The sequence below is a fragment of the Bombina bombina genome, chromosome 1 (assembly GCF_027579735.1).
Source record: "Bombina bombina isolate aBomBom1 chromosome 1, aBomBom1.pri, whole genome shotgun sequence".
Lineage (NCBI taxonomy): Eukaryota > Metazoa > Chordata > Amphibia > Anura > Bombinatoridae > Bombina > Bombina bombina.
In genome coordinates, this window is record NC_069499.1 from 718,676,408 (window position 1) to 718,691,407 (window position 15,000).

Here is a 15,000-nt window from a genome sequence, read left to right on the forward strand (position 1 = left end):
TTAGTAACTACCTTAGGTAAGAACCCAGGTTTAGTACGCAGGACTACCTTATCCGAATGAAAAATCAAATAAGGAGAATCACAATGTAAGGCTGATAATTCAGAGACTCTTCGAGCCGAGGAAATAGCCATTAAAAATAGAACTTTCCAAGATAACAACTTTATATCAATGGAATGAAGGGGTTCAAACGGAACGCCCTGTAAAACATTAAGAACAAGGTTTAAACTCCATGGTGGAGCAACAGTTTTAAACACAGGCTTAATTCTGGCCAAAGCCTGACAAAAAGCCTGGACGTCAGGAACTTCTGACAGACGTTTGTGTAACAGAATGGACAGAGCTGAGATCTGTCCCTTTAATGAACTAGCAGATAAACCCTTTGCTAAACCTTCTTGTAGAAAAGACAATATCCTAGGAATCCTAACCTTACTCCAAGAGTAACCTTTGGATTCACACCAATATAGGTATTTACGCCATATCTTATGGTAAATCTTTCTGGTAACAGGTTTCCTAGCCTGTATTAAGGTATCAATAACTGACTCAGAAAATCCACGTCTTGATAAAATCAAGCGTTCAATTTCCAAGCAGTCAGCTTCAGAGAAGTTAGATTTTGATGTTTGAAGGGACCCTGTATCAGAAGGTCCTGTTTCAGAGGTAGAGACCAAGGTGGACAGGATGACATGTCCACCAGGTCTGCATACCAAGTCCTGCGTGGCCACGCAGGTGCTATTAGAATCACTGATGCTCTCTCTTGTTTGATTCTGGCAATCAATCGAGGAAGCAACGGGAAGGGTGGAAACACGTAAGCCATCCTGAAGTCCCAAGGTGCTGTCAGAGCATCTATCAGGACTGCTCCTGGATCCCTGGATCTGGACCCGTAACGAGGAAGCTTGGCGTTCTGTCGAGACGCCATGAGATCTATCTCTGGTTTGCCCCAACGTCGAAGTATTTGGGCAAAGACCTCCGGATGAAGTTCCCACTCCCCCGGATGAAAAGTCTGACGACTTAAGAAATCCGCCTCCCAGTTCTCCACTCCCGGGATGTGGATTGCTGACAGGTGGCAAGAGTGAGACTCTGCCCAGCAAATTATCTTTGATACTTCCATCATAGCTAGGGAGCTTCTTGTTCCTCCCTGATGGTTGATGTAAGCTACAGTCGTGATGTTGTCCGACTGAAACCTGATGAACCCCCGAGTTGTCAACTGGGGCCAATCCAGGAGGGCATTGAGAACTGCTCTCAATTCCAGAATGTTTATTGGCAGGAGACTCTCCTCCTGACTCCATTGTCCCTGAGCCTTCAGAGAATTCCAGACGGCACCCCAACCTAGAAGGCTGGCGTCTGTTGTTACAATTGTCCAGTCTGGTCTGCTGAATGGCATCCCCCTGGACAGATGTGGCCGAGAAAGCCACCATAGAAGAGAATTTCTGGTCTCTTGATCCAGATTCAGAGAAGGGGATAAGTCTGAGTAATCCCCATTCCACTGACTTAGCATGCACAGTTGCAGTGGTCTGAGGTGTAAGCGTGCAAAGGGTACTATGTCCATTGCCGCTACCATTAAGCCGATTACCTCCATGCATTGAGCCACTGACGGGTGTTGAATGGAATGAAGGGTGCGGCAAGCACTTTGAAGTCTTGTTAGCCTGTCCTCTGTCAGGTAAATCTTCATTTCTACAGAATCTATAATAGTCCCCAGGAAGGGAACTCTTGTGAGTGGAACGAGTGAACTTTTCTTTTCGTTCACCTTCCATCCATGTGACCTTAGAAATGCCAGCACTAACTCTGTATGAGACTTGGCAGTTTGAAAGCTTGAAGCTTGTATCAGAATGTCGTCTAGGTATGGAGCTACCGAGATTCCCCGCGGTCTTAGTACCGCCAGAAGAGCACCCAGAACCTTTGTGAAGATTCTTGGAGCTGTAGCCAATCCGAATGGAAGAGCCACAAACTGGTAATGCCTGTCTAGGAAGGCAAACCTTAGGTACCGATAATGATCTTTGTGAATCGGTATGTGAAGGTAAGCATCTTTTAAATCTACAGTGGTCATGTATTGACCCTCTTGGATCATAGGTAAAATTGTCCGAATAGTCTCCATCTTGAACGATGGAACTCTTAGGAATTTGTTTAGGATCTTTAAGTCCAGGATTGGTCTGAAAGTTCCCTCTTTTTTGGGAACCACAAACAGATTTGAGTAAAACCCCTGTCCCTGTTCCGATCGTGGAACTGGATGGATTACTCCCATTAACAAGAGCTCTTGTACGCAGCGTAGAAACGCCTCTTTCTTTGTCTGGATTGTTGACAATCTTGACAGATGAAATCTCTCTCTTGGAGGAGAGTATTTGAAGTCCAGAAGGTATCCCTGAGATATTATCTCTAGCGCCCAGGGATCCTGAACATCTCTTGCCCAAGCCTGGGCGAAGAGAGAAAGTCTGCCCCCCACTAGATCCGATCCCGGATCGGGGGCCCTCAATTCATGCTGTTTTAGGGGCAGCAGCAGGTTTCCTAGTCTGCTTGCCCTTGTTCCAGGACTGGTTAGGTTTCCAGCCTTGTCTGTAGCGAGCAACAGCTCCTTCCTGTTTTGGTGCAGAGGAAGTTGATGCTGCTCCTGCTTTGAAATTACGAAAGGAACGAAAATTAGACTGTCTAGTCTTGGCTTTGGCTTTGTCCTGAGGCAGGGCATGGCCTTTACCTCCTGTAATGTCAGCGATAATCTCTTTCAACCCGGGCCCGAATAAGGTCTGCCCTTTGAAAGGTATATTAAGCAATTTAGACTTAGAAGTAACATCAGCTGACCAGGATTTTAGCCACAGCGCCCTGCGTGCCTGAATGGCGAATCCTGAATTCTTCGCCGTAAGTTTAGTAAGATGTACTACGGCCTCCGAAATGAATGAATTAGCTAGTTTAAGGACTCTAAGCCTGTCCGTAATGTCGTCCAGAGTAGCTGAACCAATGTTCTCTTCCAGAGACTCAATCCAGAATGCCGCTGCAGCCGTGATCGGCGCAATGCATGCAAGGGGTTGCAATATAAAACCTTGTTGAACAAACATTTTCTTAAGGTAACCCTCTAACTTTTTATCCATTGGATCTGAAAAAGCACAGCTATCCTCCACCGGGATAGTGGTATGCTTAGCTAAGGTAGAAACTGCTCCCTCCACCTTAGGGACCGTTTGCCATAAGTCCCTTGTGGTGGCGTCTATTGGAAACATTTTTCTAAATATCGGAGGGGGTGAGAACGGCACACCGGGTCTATCCCACTCCTTAGTAACAATTTCAGTAAGTCTCTTAGGTATAGGAAAAACCTCAGTACTCGTCGGTACCGCAAAATATTTATCCAACCTACACATTTTCTCTGGTATTGCAACTGTGTTACAATCATTCAGAGCCGCTAACACCTCCCCTAGTAATACACAGAGGTTTTCCAGTTTAAATTTAAAATTTGAAATATCTGAATCCAGTCTGTTTGGATCAGAACCGTCACCCACAGAATGAAGTTCTCCGTCCTCATGTTCTGCCACCTGTGACGCAGTGTCTGACATGGCCCTAATATTATCAGCGCACTCTGTTCTCACCCCAGAGTGATCACGCTTACCTCTTAGTTCTGGTAATTTAGCCAAAACCTCAGTCATAACAGTAGCCATATCCTGTAATGTGATTTGTAATGGCCGCCCAGATGTACTCGGCGCTACAATATCACGCACCTCCCTCTGAGCGGGAGATGTAGGTACTGACACGTGAGGCGAGTTAGTCGGCATAACTCTCCCCTCGTTGTTTGGTGAAATTTGTTCAATTTGTACAGATTGACTTTTATTTAAAGTAGCATCAATACAGTTAGTACATAAATTTCTATTGGGCTCCACTTTGGCATTGCAACAAATGACACAGGTATCATCCTCTGAATCAGACATGTTTAACACACTAGCAAATAAACTTGCAACTTGGAAATACAATTCAATTAGAATAATATTAAAATGTACTGTGCCTTTAAGAAGCACAGAAGATCTATGACAGTTGAAAATTAATAAATTGAAACAGTTATAGCCTCAATCCTTGTAAACAACACAACTTTAGCAAAGGTTTAATCCCATTAGCAAAGATAACAAATTCTGAAAGCAGGAAACAAATTACAGAATAAACGTTTTTTATCTCAGTCAAACTATAATTCTCACAGCTCTGCTGAGAGAAATTACCTCCCTCAAAATAAGTTTGAAGACCCCTGAGCTCTGTAGAGATGAACCGGATCATGCAGGGAATACAATGAGTTGCTGACTGAAATATTTGATGCATAGAAAAAGCGCCAAAAAACGGCCCCTCCCCCTCACACACAGCAGTGAGGGAGAACAGAAACTGTCAGAAAAACAGATTAAGCAACTGCCAAGTGGAAAAATAGTGCCCAAACATTTATTCACACAGTACCTCAGCAAATGAAAACGATTTTACATTCCAGCAAAAACGTTAAACATAATCTCTAGTTATTAAACAGCTTTATGTATTTCTTACAGTGTAATTCTAGTGAAGTACCATTCCCCAGAATACTGAAGTGTAAAGTATACATACATGACATTATATCGGTATGGCAGGATTTTCTCATCAATTCCATTGTCAGAAAATAAAAACTGCTACATACCTCTATGCAGATTCATCTGCCCGCTGTCCCCTGATCTGAAGTTTACCTCACTCCTCAGATGGCCGAGAACAGCAATATGATCTTAACTACTCCGGCTAAAATCATAGCAAAACTCTGGTAGATTCTTCTTCAAACTCTGCCAGAGAGGTAATAACACACTCCGGTGCTATTTTAAAATAACAAACTTTTGATTGAAGATATAAAACTAAGTATAATCACCATAGTCCTCTCACACATCCTATCTAGTCGTTGGGTGCAAGAGAATGACTGGGAGTGACGTAGAGGGGAGGAGCTATATGCAGCTCTGCTGGGTGAATCCTCTTGCACTTCCTGTTGGGGAGGAGTAATATCCCAGAAGTAATGATGACCCGTGGACTGATCACACTTAACAGAAGAAATAAAGTGCTTTATACAAAAAATCATAACCACAAAAAATAGGGTGGGTCTCATGGACTCTTGCCACTATGAAAAAAATTAATTTATCAGGTAATTTTCTTTCATGTAAGTGGCAAGAGTCCATGAGCTAGTGACGTATGGTATATAATACCCAAGATGTGGAAAACCACGAGTCACTAGAGAGGGAGGGAAAAAATAACAACAGCTAAATCCGCTGAGATATTAAATCCAAATAATTACGTTTTCTTTAAAAAAAATAAAAAAAACTCAAATCAAAAAGGCATTAGAATCAAACTGAGACAACTGCCCGAAGAACCTTTCTACTAAAGGCTGCTTCCGAGGACGCAAACACATCAAAATGGTAAAATTTAGTAAAATTATGCAAAGACCACCAAGTTGCTGCTTTGCAAATTTGATCAACTGAAGCTTCATTCTTAAAAGCCCAAGAAGTGGCAACTGATCTAGTAGAATGAGCGACTGCCCTGCCTCCAAATAAGCTTTGTGAATCAAAAGTTTCAACAAAGATGCCAAAGAAATGGCAGAGGCTTTCTGACCTTTCCTGGAACCAGAAAAAATAACAAATGGACTAGAAGTCTTTCTGAAATCTTTAGTAGCCTCAACATAATATTTCAAAGCTCTTACCCCATCCAAAGAATGTAGATACCTTTCAAGAGTATTCTTAGGATTTGGACACAAGGAACGAACAACAATTTCCCTATTGATGTTGTTAGAATTTACAACCTTAGGTAAAAATTTAAATGAAGTCTGCAAAACAGCTTTATCTTGATGGCAAATCAGATAAGGAGACTCACAAGAGAGAGCAGACAATTCGGAAACTCTTCTAGCAGAAGAGATAGCCAAAAGAAATAACACCTTCCAAGAAAGTAGTTTTTTTTTTTTTTAAGGTTTTGCAATGTGTTTCTGCAGATTTCTACAAACTGGTGCCTAGATCCGGATGATATCAAATACAAACAATGAAAAAAAAAAAAAAAAGAGAGAGGAAAAAGACAAATTTCTTTTTAGTTCAAGAATACAGGACTAATAGAAATAATGTATTATTATTACTGTTGAAATTATCCTTTTCTTATATCTGTACAGTGGGGAAATTACGAAGGTCATTAAACACTTAATATTTTAACTTAAAGGGACAGTAAACTTATTTTATATTAACACAATTGTATTCTAATTAAAATAACATATCAACCAAGTCAACATTTTTAAAAATGTGCATCTTGTTTGCAGCAATTGTTATTTAAAGCTAAACTCCATCAACCACTTGCCTCATTTTGAGGAGCCAATCTGGGCTTGAGACTGCAGCTAAAAAGCTAACTCAAGCCATATTGTTTTGCACTTCTTATTGATTAAAGACATGTAACAGAGTTAATTATGTAGCATGGTTAGCCTTGAGAAGTCAGCAGTATGTATTTTCCAACTCTGGGAATCATAAAATCTCCAATTTTCAAACACAAATTACACAAAAAGGGGGGTAAGTAAATAATAGAAGTAAATTGCAAAGTTTCATTACTACACATAACTAAACCTTTTAAATTAAAATATCAAGGTGTTGATGCCTTTTTTAAATATGTAATAATGTGTAGTTAAAAAAACAACAACTTTGCAATATATTTCTTCCACATTTCGTGCAACTTAACGGGACAGTCTAGTGAAAATTAAACTTACATGATTCAGATAGGGCATGCAATTTTAAACAACTTTCCAATTTACTTTTATCACCAAATTTGGTTTGTTCTCTTGGTATGCTAATTTCTTAGACCTTGAAGGCCGCCTCTTCCAAGAAAGTAATTTAATATCCAAATAATGCATAGGCTCAAAAGGAGGAGCCTGCAAAATCTTTAAAACCAAATTGAGACTCCAAGGAGGAGAAATAGATTTAACAACAGGTTTGATACGAATCAAAGCCTGAACAAAACAGTGAATGTCAGGAAGTTAAGCAATCGTTCTATGAAATAAGACAGAAAGAGCAGAAATTTGTCCTTTCAAAATATTTGCAGACAAACCCTTATCGAAACCATCCTGAAGAAACTGTAAAATCCTAGAAATTCTGAAAGAATGCCAGGAATAATTATGAGTGGAACACCATGAAATATAGGTTTTCCAAACCAGATGTTACATTTTCCTTGAAACAGATTTACAAGCCGGTATCATAGTGCTAATCACTGAGTCAGAGAAACCTCTATGACTAAGCACTAAGCGTTCAATTTCCATGCCTTTAGAGATCCTGATAGAAAAACGGCCCATGACAGAAGATCTGGCCTTAAAGGAAGTGGCCAAGGCTGGCAAACGGACAAGATCTGCATACCAAAACCTGTGAGGCCATGCTGGTGCTATCAGAAATACATTTGATTGTTCCATTATGATCTTGGAGATCACCCTTGGAAGAAGAACCAGAGGCGGAAAAATATAAGCAGGTAGGTAAAACCAATGAACTGCTAAGGCATCCACCATCTCTGCCTGAGGATGCCTGGACCTGGAAAGGTATCTGGGAAGCTTCATGTTTAGACGAGAGGCCATTAGATCTATTTCTGGAAGACCCCACATCTGTACAAGATGAAAACACACATCTGGATGGAGAGACCACTCTCCCGGACGTAAAGTCTGACGGCTGAGATAATCCGCTTCACAATTGTCTACACCTGGGATATGAAATTGCAGATATTTGACAAAAGTTGGATTCCGCCCAAGAAAGTATCTGCGATACTTCTTTCATTGCTGAAGGACTGTGAGTCCCTCCTTGATGATTGACATATGCCACTGTTGTGATATTGTCTGTTTGAAAACAAATGTAAAGTTCTCTCTTCAATAGAGGCCACGCCTGAAGAGCTAAAATATTGATTGGTAATCTCGCCTCTTGAGGTTTCCAAACCCCTTGTGCTGTCAGAGACCCCCAGACAGCTCCCCAACCTGTAAGAATTGAATCTGTTGCGATCACAGTCCAGGTAGGACGAACAAATGAGGCCCCTTGAATAATAAGGTGATGGTCCAACCACCAAGTCAGAGAGAGTTGAGTGCTGGGATTTAAGTATATAAGTTGTGATATCCGAGTATAATCCCTGCACCATTGGTGCAACATGCAAAGCTTTAGAGGCCTCATATGAAAACGAGCAAAGGGGATTACGTCTGATGCTGCAGTCATGAAATGTAAAACTTCCATGCACATAACCACTGAAGGGAATGATAGAGACTGAAGGTTTAGACAAGCTAAAACTAACTTCGTCTCTAGTCTGTCAGAGAAAGAGTCATGGACACTGAATCTTTCTGGAAACCTAAAAAGGTGACCCTTTTGTAAATTGATCCTCCAACCATGTCTTTGAAGAAACCACACTAGTTGTTTCATGTGAGATTCTGCTAAATGAAAAGATTGAGCTAGTACCAAGATATCGTCCAAATAAGAAAACACCGCAATACCCTGCTCTCTGATTACAGATAGAAGGGCACCGAGAACTTTTGAAAAGATTCTCGGAGCTGTCGCTAGGCTAAAACAGAAGAGCGACAAACTAGCAATGCTTGTCTAGAAAAGAGAATCTCAGAAAATGATAGTGGTCTGGATGAATCGAAATATGAAGATAAGCATCCTGTAAGTCTATTGTGGACATGAAATTACCTTGCTGAACAAAAGGCAGAATAGTCCTTATAGTCACCATCTTGAAAGTTGGGACTCTTACAAAACAATTTAGAAATTTTAGATCCAGAATTGGTCTGCACGAACCTTCTTTCTTTGGGACAATGAATAGATTTGAATAAAAACCCAAACCCAGTTCCTGCAGAGGAACTGGAACAAACACCCCTGATTGCTCCAGGTCTGAAATGAATTTGCGAAAAAGCCTGAGCCTTTACAGGTTTTTTTGAAACATGAGAAAGAAAGACTCTTCCCATGGGTGGTCTTAGTCTGAAACCTATTCGATACCCCGAGAAACAATATTCTGTATCCATTGGTTTTGAACAGAGACTGTCTAAATGTGTTGAAATAATTTCAATCTGCACCCCATCAATTGAACTGGATTGAGCGCCGTACCTTCATGCAGTCTTAGCGGCTGGATTAGGTTTTTTGAAAGTCTTGGATTTATTCCAATTCAGAGATGGTCTCCAATTAGAGCCAGAGGCCTTAGGGGAAGGAGAGTTTTTTTGTTCTCTATTCTGATGAAAGGAACGAAAATGATTGGGAGCTTTAAATTTACCCTTAGATTTCTTATGTTGGGGCAGAAAAACTCAATTACATGCTGATAATGTTTCTATAACAAGTGCCACATATTTGAGCTGAAGAAGTAAGATCAGCTAATTTACAACATACACACTTAGCTTTGGTAGAATTGTGTTCAGACAGCTTAGTTCCTACAGTAACATCAGAGGCAGGATCAGTCTGAGACATCTTGCAAAATGTAACAAAAAAGAAAAAACTTAAATTATGCTTACCTGCTAATTTTCTTTTCTTCAGATGGAAAGAATCAACAGTTACATTCATTACTTTTGGGAATTCAGAACCTGGCCACCAGGAGAAGGGAAAGACACCCCACCCAAAGGCTTAAATACTCCTCAAACTTCCCTCATCCCCCAGTCATTCTGCCAAGGAACAATAGAAGAAATATCAGGGTGAAAAGGTGCCAGAAGAACAAAAATAACAGACGCCCCACAGAAAAAATACGGACGGGGAGCTGTGGACTCTTTCCATCTGAAGAAAAGAAAATGATCAGGTAAGCATAATTTAAGTTTTTCTTCATAAATGGAAAGAGTCCACAGCTGCATTCATTACTTTTGGGAAAATAATACCCAAGCTATAGAGGACACTGAATGCAAAAACGGGAGGGTACAAGAGGCAGCCCATTCTGAGGGCACCAGGCCTGAATACCCCTACCCAACAAAATCCTGCTTCGTACGAAGCCAAGAACAACTTTGAAAAAAGGAAAAAGGCCCAAGGACACTGACTTGCAGATAGTCCACAGCCTTGCTAGAGACAGCAGGAACTAGACTCGACAGAGTCAACAGCCTCCAATAGACACCGTCCCCAGCAGTCGTCTCCAAACACACCCCTTACTAAAGAAAGGGAACAAAACATGATTGTCCTTCTAAAGCGTGGCTAATCTCCCTTAAGGGACTCAAGGCGCTGCTCATTTGATCAACCTCGAAAGGAGGAAAGGCTGAGTAGACCTCGCCGGGGATCGAACTTGCAACCCTCGGTTTGCTACAGTGCAGAGTAGCCACAGTGCATTAGTATGCTGAGCTAGCTTCCAGCTAGCATAAGGAACTACAGAAAAAAAAAAAAAAACCTAAAAAGGGCACGAGTCCTAAATAAAAACACAGAACAAAAACCCGAAAAACCGGGTCAGGCTAACAGAGACCCAACCAGTCTCATAGAAACAAGGGGAGGCAATGCCCAGACCCCAGAAATACAGAAACCACGGGAGTAAGGCCGGGAGTCTGAAACAGAGAGAGGATCTTCCCCTAACACAGTGCAACCGCACTCTAGAAAGCAACTGAAGACGAAAGTCCCCAAGTCGCAAAAAGGTATCTGAGAATACCAAAATATTCAGAATGAAACCTCGTGCAGCAAGCTCAGATAGGTCTGATGAACAACACCTGAAGCAAGAACACTGCACGCTGCAGTCGTCTAAAAATGACCCTGAAACTTAAATACTTAAGTAGAAAGCAACTGAAGATGGGATCCTTCAGATTGCTAAGTATCCGCTAACCAGCGGATAACGTCGCAGGCTAAGAGCTGCCAGTTCTTCCCCACAAATCTTGAATGTGGAGAAAGGAGAACTTCAAAAAGGTTTACTGTACCTCAAATGCTCCGAGGACGAATAGCAGAGCAACAGATCTCAGATCCTGCTCCAACACCAGACCAGCCCAAGTGAAACACATGTCTGATAGACAGGGGGACAGAAAGCCCTCAACCACAAGCCCCCAGGGAATGGAAAGAAAAAGGGGGGACTTACCAACCCCAACAGAGCTCGGGTGCCAACCCAATCCGCTCCTCCAAAATAAGGCACTCCCAAGGAGAACCCCCTAGGACCTGGAACAGAGAAAAGTGCAATAGATCCATAGGAAGACCTGTCACAACTCTCTTAGACAGTCTCTACGTAGAAAGATCAATTTCCAACAGGTGGGACAGAGCCCACAGAGCAGCAGATGCTGCCCCTTACAGAAATAAGCCACCTGATCCAACCTCCTACACACAGGTCAGGACAAAAGACCCTCCAGAGAGAGGAAACCCGAACTCATAAGGAAGATAAACTATCCCCTCCAAAGGGAAGGGCACAGATAAGAACAGCGTTCATTTCCACAAGACATGAAGCCATAGTATGATCAAAACATGGACCAAATGAAAAATCATCCAGACAACACTGTTGACCGCACAGAGAAAAAAAAACTCCCCAAAGAGGAGCACACTCCGTCCGAAAGACAAGTCAGGCCTTAAAGTTTATAACCAGTAACCGAAGATGGATGTGAACTATGGCCTACCTGCTTGCAAGACCAAATGAGCTAGCCCCTAAGTCGCAACACAGGTTCCCTGAAAACGAAGTCCAGAAAGTCACGACCCAAAGGAAGAGAACCTCTAAAAGGAACAAGTCCTAAAAGGACACTTCCAAAGAGACCATGAAAGGCAAAACCGTAAGAACGGCGGTATGAAGGACATAAATCCTCCAAGCCTCAAACCCACAATGGGAAGGAACACTAGTTCCCGAAAATTCGGAAACGATTGAGCATGTCGCCGCGGATCTCAACGGAGTTCCGGTCCACTAGATTTAAAAGACTGAACCAATCCCCCATGGCCCTAAGCAACCACGGACCCTCAAGTCCTCTCAGGATGCTAGTTGAAGCTTGTAAAATAAAACAAGACAACCACACAAATCATATTGTGATCACTAGGTGCCCTCACCGGACCAACCGGACATAAAAAGGTGCCACGTGTCTGAACTAGGCTTCAAAGACCGAAGGATTTGTATCCAGTCAGGACCAGCCTGAAACCAAGGGTCCCAGCACTGTCAAGGCCACCTAGAGTCTCCCCCGATGACAGAGGGATAAGGAACAGTCAGACAGACTTTTGCAAACAGTGCGACCACAAAATCGCGAGTATTCCAGAGAGGAAAGTTCCCGAAGGAAACATCACACCACAACATGAGCTTTAGACCAAATAAAAATCATCCTCACCAGATGAAATAAAAGATAAGGCAACCCGTAGGTTATCGCCCAGGAAGAACGGACAGACCCACAGGACCAGCCCAACAGGGGTCTGAGACTTCCAAGCTCAGAACAGAGCTTGGAAGATCCTCCAGCAATGCCAAAAACGTGCCTTAGTAGGACACGAAGGCGCGCCAGTCTATAATGAAAGGCGCAACATACCTCCGCCAGGACAAAAGGAAACACCGGCCCCAAAGGTTGACCCCCTGAGGCCTCAGGGGCAGTTGCTCCTCCGGAAGGCTGAACTGGACAAGGCGATCCCACGCCTGGCGAGCCCCGGTTAGCGAAACATGGATAATATCGTAAGCACACTCCCGGGAGGTGCAGATGCGCCAGCGCCAAAGATATGGCCATGCGGAATTGTTTCGTAACCTCCGGTGGGAACAGGCCACACTCCCTAGAAAGTATAAGTAGCGCTTGGGTTACCTGCATGCGTAGTAAGAGTTGGTGGTAGGGAACTCGTCTCGTGAGAAATAGAATGCCCAGAGACGGATGGCTCAGTGGGCACCCGATTCCCCGATCCCGAGGAACAGAGCACTCTAAAACGGCATTCGGAACATAACTGATGGGCATGTATCACCCGGGCCAATTTATAGTCTTCGCAAGAAGTAGAGTCTGAATCAGAGACATCCGTCTCCAAGAATCCTCCAAAACTGGGACACTGCCGCCTCCAGAGAACCAGACACCAGTGGACCAGGATTTCTCCGTCCCTACGCGGTCACAAAAACGGAAATGGAGTCACAAGGTAAACCGTACAGTCCATGCAAAAGCGTACCCGACCGAAAAGGCTGCGTCACTAGACATAGGCCGTTATGTTCCAAAATAGCCATGAACCGAAGCAACACTACACAGTAGCAGACAGAATCACATAAACATGATTATAAACCCCCCTGTTCAATAATCCCCCTCAGGAGATATTAACCCTTGATTCCTAGATATAAAAAGGAGCCACACTGAGACCCTATGCTAAAGTTATCCCTGAAAGGTTGTAGCCCCTCTCGGATAAACAGTTGAAATTACAATACATCCATAAAAAAAAGTAAAATGTAACGATCTAACCGGAATCTACGTCGTAGAACAGGAACACGGCCCTTCAAGTGTGACAGATAGTAGCGTGGCTTCTGCCATGGACTTGAGAAAAAAAAAAGCAGGCAGCGAAACTTGTTAACGCCGATTGCTTGTGGAGCTGTTAATATGAGTCGGGATGGTTTTGCAGAAAGACTCTCCCTGCATCTCCGGACTTTCACCCATGCTCTCACTGAGAGGCTGACAGGACTACTTAAAACTCCAGTCCCATGCCAAAAGAGTACTACCCTCCATAAGAGACTATCGAAAACTTCTGACACTTCTCTGCCAACCTCCTGGGACGAAAGGCAAAGAATGACTGGGGGATGAGGGAAGTGGGAGGAGTATTTAAGCCTTTGGCTGGGGTGTCTTTGCCTCCTCCTGGTTTCCAGGTTTTGAATTCCCAAAAGTAATGAATGCAGCTGTGGACTCTTTCCATTTATGAAGAAAAATAACATTTAAACAAAATATGTAATTTCCTCAAATAGCAGTTTCAGGAATAGAAAAAAATGCTCATGATAAAATTTTTATACAAAAGTAAAATCAAAAGCAAGCAACGTAGTCCTCTGAGATGAAATGAGAGAGAGACTTGTATAAAAAATGTAGCAAAAAACTTTTGGCACCAAAGATAAATTATGCGACTTGCGTCATAACAGGTGCAACTTCGCAACAAAAAAACCTTGCGACAATTAAGTCGTAAGAAATGACGTGACTCGGCCAAAAATTCTTTGCGCCAAAAATGACGCAATAAAAAGTAACATTCTGTGTCATCGTGAGCCAAAGCCCACGAAATTTTAAGAAAAAACAGACTTCAAGTTATAATTAACTGGAACCCCAGGTAAGCCTAAAACTCTCAAACATAATTCCCAAGCTAAAACTGTTTAGACTGCAAAGGGAAATACACAGACCTGACTCATGGCAAATATATACAATATACATTTAAAACTTTATCTTATAAAGTTCCAAACATAGCTGAGAGTGTCTTAAAAAATTATATATACTTACCAGAAGACACCCATCCACATATAGCAGACAGCCAAACCAGTACTGAAACATATCAGCAGAGGTAATGGTAGAGGAGTATAAAGTCGATCTGCAAAGGGAGGCAGAGATGAATCTCTGCGATCGATTACAGAGAGCCTTAGAATAGATTTCCCATAGGGGAAAACATGATATCATCAGGCAATACTCCCTTCACATCCCTCAGACAAACACTGTACTTTGAGAGAAACTGGGCTTTAATATGCTTAGAAGCACCTATCACAGAAGAAAATCAAGCACAACTTGCTTCACCACCTCCACAATGAAGCAAAGTGTGTAAAACTAAGGTATGAGTGAGGTGAGGGGTGTATTTATAGGCATTTTGAGGTTTGGGAAACTTTGCCCCCACCTGGTAGGAATGTATATCCCATACGTCACTAGCTCATGGACTCTTGCCATTTACATGAAAGAAACACACACATATATACATACATATACATATATATATATATATATATATATATATATATAAATATAAAATAAAAAATATTTTTTTAATCATGCAGTTAATAAATCAATTTTTCTCTGGCTCTACAAATAACCACTTTCTTTGCTACCTATTAAAATACTTACATTATCTGTCCTTGTTTCACAAGTCTCCAGAGGGCCTTTTTTATTGACACATTCTAGCAAGTAATCCAAAACAGACTGCTTCGGATGCATTCCCTTGTCAAAGCGGTTATACA

General features: G+C 42.2%; 1 protein-coding gene across 1 annotated transcript in view; it reads right to left on the minus strand.

Moving 5' to 3' along the window:
- Window positions 1-15,000, minus strand: part of MTMR8 (myotubularin related protein 8) — a 257,972-nt gene that overhangs the window by 45,090 nt on the left and 197,882 nt on the right. The window contains exon 13 of the mRNA XM_053699222.1: window positions 14,888-15,000. This exon is cut by the window's right edge and continues 14 nt beyond it. Coding sequence (XP_053555197.1) covers window positions 14,888-15,000 — 113 coding nt within the window. The remainder of the gene's footprint in view (window positions 1-14,887) is intronic.